The sequence below is a fragment of the Lupinus angustifolius genome, unplaced genomic scaffold (genome assembly GCF_001865875.1).
Source record: "Lupinus angustifolius cultivar Tanjil unplaced genomic scaffold, LupAngTanjil_v1.0 Scaffold_553, whole genome shotgun sequence".
NCBI classification, from domain to species: Eukaryota; Viridiplantae; Streptophyta; class Magnoliopsida; order Fabales; family Fabaceae; genus Lupinus; species Lupinus angustifolius.
In genome coordinates this window covers 36,658-41,710 of record NW_017727896.1, presented here as the reverse complement: position 1 = coordinate 41,710, position 5,053 = coordinate 36,658, and the positions used below count along the sequence as shown (strand labels likewise).

Here is a 5,053-nt window from a genome sequence, read left to right as displayed (position 1 = left end):
CCCCCCCCCGAGTGCCCAGGAGCACCCTTTGCAGCACCATCAGAATTAATTTTAATCCAAGATAAGGAAGGTGGGTACCAGAAGACCTCAATGATACTAGAAGCTTTGCTATAGTTGATGGAGATGTTAAGGCTTTTGAGAATTTGAAACTCCTTCAAAGACTTGAAAGCATAACGAGTTGCATGATTTCCAGAAAGCGCAGTTGCCAGCTTGATTTTAGAGATAGCTTGAGCATGTGTGAAAGACTTATATGTGAATCTTGTTTTGTTTCTACATTGCCATATGACATTAATAGCGTGAATGATACAAGCAGATATTACCCCTTTTAGTTGAGGACTCCAAGGCAGGTCACAGACTTTCAACAATTCAGAAATGGAAGAGAGGTTTAAATTGATGCTGAAAACACTGCTCAACCAGTTCCAGATTGGCTTGACAAAAGGGCAAGTCATGAATAGATGATGCGCATATTCAGTTGTTGTCTTGCAGAGACTGCATATGGAGGCCATAGAACAACCACGCTTTTGCAAATTATCATCGGCGGACATTTTACCATAATGCAACCTCCATATGGTGAAGGAGTGAGATGGAGGTATTGAGGGAGACCAGATGTGCTTACACAAATTAGGAGCATTGGTAGTTTGAGCAACACAATTGTAGGAGTCCTTTAATATAAGGGTGCCATCATTGGAGCCTTTCCAAATTATTTTATCCTCTTCAATGGAGACTGTGATGTTAGAAAGTATTGTAGGTATTTTTTAAGTGTACCACGAATATGGATACTCATTACCATCCCTTAACCTACACACTTTAAGTAATAACATCTTGTTCAAATATGTTTTTCATTATTCTTTATATATGTGTGCAAATTCACCTTCTTTGTCTACAACGAGGTTACAGAGTAAAAAAATTATATTCCAAGAATAGTATGTTTCTTTTACCAAGACATGTTTGATACATTAATCATTTAAAATGAATGTGCTAGAAATTATTTGAAGGAAGTTTAAATGATTGGACAAGCGAATATTTCTATCCATGTTGAAAACGATGGTCATTAAACGCATGTTACTAGACATATAACTACATGGATGATCTTAGCCGCTAGATATATTTGACTTAACATCCCAAAACTGATTTTTCTTATAAAGTATTAGACACGATTGAAAAACTTTTTTTAGATACTTCTTTCCAAATATAAAACATTTAAACGTAGATAAATATTAACATATTTTTCTTTAGTATATGTCCATAATTCAATCCTCTTATCATATTAACATTGTAAGTATCACTCACCCTTATATGATTTATTTATTTCTTAACTAAGCAAAAAACAATTATATGGTTTAAATGAAAGACTTTGAACAAAGAATGAAAGTTTGTTTCGTATAATTAAGGTATTTCCTCACCTAAGTAATTAATCTCTTTCGAAATGAATGATTACTTCTCATAACAAGTATCATTCTCAAAAATCAAATGTTTGACTTTTTTGTCTATGTGGATATTTATTGAAGTCTTATAACAATAGACCAAGTAGGGATAACAAAAAAATCTGACCCATGAGTACTCACAGAAATACCCGCAATGAGTACCCACAATAAAAATTTATGGGTGGGATAAGTTTTATCATACTCGCCCATGGACCCACAAATTTATAAATTTAGTTTTTAATTAATTTTTTATATATGTTATAGGTTTTTACTATTATTTTAAGATTATATATCATATATTTTATTATTATGTCATAATAAATTATACATATTTTACTATGATTATAAATTTATCATATAAATATAATATGATTCATGTGATAATTATTTTTATATACTGATTATTACAAAGTATATAAATATATAGTTAAAATTAAAAACACGTTGGGTACTCGCAAATATCCGCTATCCGCACACGTACCTACAAACATTGCGGGATTAGTAACATGAAAACACTATCCACATCTGACAGCTCATATTGCCATCCCTAGACCAATGTCTTGTCGAATAAATTAAATGTCATTAATTGAGTGAAAACGTTTTGACAATAAAAAAATGACTAAAAAGGAAAACATCAATAGATTAAATATTATTAATTGACTAAACCAATTTTAAATGAGTATTTGTTTCAATTCAAGAGAATATTTTAATAGTTTAATATATGTGTATTGATAGTGTATGAATTTTTTATATTTTCAATACATAATTCATTATTTTGTGTGTTAACTATCATTAACTCTTAAATAAATCAATTAAAATAATACACGTGAAAGAAAGATAATATATTGACCATTTAAAAACATTAAAATAACAGTGGATATTTTACTCATGTTTTTATTTAGAATTTCTCACAACAAATAGAAAAAACTTTATGTCTAAAACATATGAATAGAGATGATTTTCTCTAAGACTTTTTCCTTTCAAGATTGATTTATTTACTAATTAGTCCAATAAAATTTATATGGTTCAATTCAAAGAATTGCAATAAAGCACTGAAGTTTACATGGAAAAAGGACTATAAAAGGAAGAGTATATATGTTGTCCCAAAAATTTATGTCATTTCATATATCATTTGTTATGATTAATTTAAAATTGTATTTGAGTTCAAAGTTTAATGATTACGTATTTGTATTTTTATGATCAATCAAATTTGTTGGCACATTGAGTGGTATATTTTATGGGACAATAGATATACTCCTACAAAAGGAGGGAAGACATCTATTGTTTCAAAGAGTGTGTTACTTGATATGATTAATTAGAAAAAATGTATTTGAGTCAAATGAGAATATGTTTGAATTGAAGAAGAAATATTTTAATTTATAGTCTTACCTAGTAAATAGAAAAAAGAAATTAGAAAGAAAAAAATTAAAGAGGACATGGAAAATAATGGTAATTGTAATACATACAATTATTTATATATATATATTTATTTATTTATTGTATCATTCATTATCTCAATTATTAAACTTGAATAATGACCGAGTATTGTTCCATTTTCTTTTGTATCTCTTTCATTTTGGCCTGCACATTTTTTCCAAAGTGTGATGCTAGGAAAGATAATCCAAAACCTCATATTGTGTATATGGGCTCACTTCCTAAGACACAATATTCTCCAACCTCTCACCATTTAAGTGTTATGAAACAAGTCTTTGATGAAAATGATTCAATAAATTCCTTAATCCATAGTTATAAGAGAAGTTTCAATGGGTTTGCTGCAATGCTCACTAACCAACAAAAGGAAAAGCTTTCTCAGATGGAATGTGTAGTCTCAGTTTTCCCAAGCCGAAATCTCCAATTACACACAACTCGGTCGTGGGACTTCATTGGATTTCCTGAGTCAGTCAAACGAAGTCGTGCTATAGAGAGTGATGTTGTTGTTGGAGTTATTGACACTGGTATATGGCCCGAATCTGATAGTTTCAATCATCAAGGTTTTGGTCCTATTCCAAAATCTTGGAAGGGTACTTATGCTGGTGGTAAGAACTTTACTTGCAATAAGAAGATTATCGGTGCGATATTTTATGTTGATGAGTCTGTTAGAGACATTGATGGACATGGAACCCATACTGCATCAATAGTTGCGGGAAATAATGTTCCTAGTGCAAGATTTTATGGACTTGCACAAGGTACTGCAAGAGGTGGAGTTCCATCAGCAAGAATTGCTGCATATAAAGTTTGTGGTGAATTGGGATGCACTTCTCATGCTATCATGGCTGCTTTCGATAATGCCATAGCTGATGGTGTAAGCTTACTTTCAGTTTCACTATGAGGTTCTTACATACTTCCATTCAATAAAGATCCTATTGCAATTGGTTCATTCCATGCTATGGCAAGAGGGATACTAACAGTTAATGCTGCAGGCAATAACGGTCCTATTTTGAGCACTATTTCGAGTGTAGCACCGTGGATACTTACGGTAGCTGCAAGTACAATATACCAAAGATTTATTGATAAGGTAGTTCTGGGGAATGGAAAGACACTGATAGGTAGATCAATAAATTTTTTCTCGTCAAATGGAACAAAGTTTTTCATTGCTAAAAAAAATGGTGATTCAAAAAAATGTTTAGAGGATACTGCTAATATATGCGAATGTTTAGATAACCATTTGGTGAATGGAAAAATAGTCTTATGTGGAAATAGCAAAGATCCTAATTATCATGGTGGGCACCCAATTGGATCAATCACAGAGGAATTTAGCAATAGTGGATCAAACTCTGTGACTCCAATACCTTCATTGGTGTTATCTTCCATAGAGTATGAAAAACTGAAATCATACACGAATTCAACAAATATTCCAAAAGCTGAAATATTGAAGAGTGAGGAAAATAAAGATATGAATGCTCCAATGGTAGCTGATTTTTCTTCACGTGGGCCAAATACAATTGTTTTAGAAATTTTGAAACCAGATACAAGCGCCCCGGGAGTGGATATCTTAGCTTCATTTTCACCATATGGTTCTCCTTCTGGAAAAAAATTTGATAAAAGATCTACAAAATATAGCATAATATGATGGACATCTATGTCATGCCCTCATGTTGCTGGAATAGGTGCATATTTGAAAACATTTCACCCGGATTGGTCACCAGCAGCAATCATATCTGCTCTTATGACTTCAGCAAAATCTATGAAGGGTTTTAAGGATGATGCTGGTGAATATGCTTATGGATCTGGCCATGTCAATCCTGCTTCAGCTATTGATCCTGGACTTGTCTATGACATTTCCTTAGAAGATTATATACAAATGCTTTGCAACTTGGGTTATAAGAACAAAAAGGTTAAATTAATCTCTGGAAAAAATAATGCTTGCTCTAATGCTGCTCATAAATCCTTGGTGAGAAATCTAAATTATCCTACTATTTCTATTGATGTTGATTCAATGACATCTTTTACGATCAAGTTTAAACGAACAGTCACAAATGTTGGCCTAGAAAATTCAACTTATAAGGCAACAATTTTACGAAATCCAAGAATTAAAATTTCAGTAGTACCTGAGACTCTATTGTTCAAATCACTTCATGAGAAGCAGTCTTTCGTCGTTACTATCCACGGTGGTAAATTACCTGAACAAA

At 32.0% G+C, this 5,053-nt stretch overlaps 1 protein-coding gene across 1 annotated transcript; it reads left to right on the top strand.

Moving 5' to 3' along the window:
* The first annotated feature begins 3,066 nt into the window (after positions 1-3,066).
* Positions 3,067-3,753, top strand: LOC109341647 (subtilisin-like protease SBT4.9). Its single transcript, XM_019579591.1, has one exon. The coding sequence runs from the start codon at positions 3,067-3,069 to the stop codon at positions 3,751-3,753; it is 687 nt and encodes a 228-aa protein (XP_019435136.1).
* Positions 3,754-5,053: the final 1,300 nt, after the last annotated feature.

Coding starts and splice junctions, on each gene's coding strand:
- LOC109341647 (XM_019579591.1), top strand. CDS start 3,067: ATGGGCTCACTTCCTAAGACACAATATTCTCCAACCTCTCACCATTTA.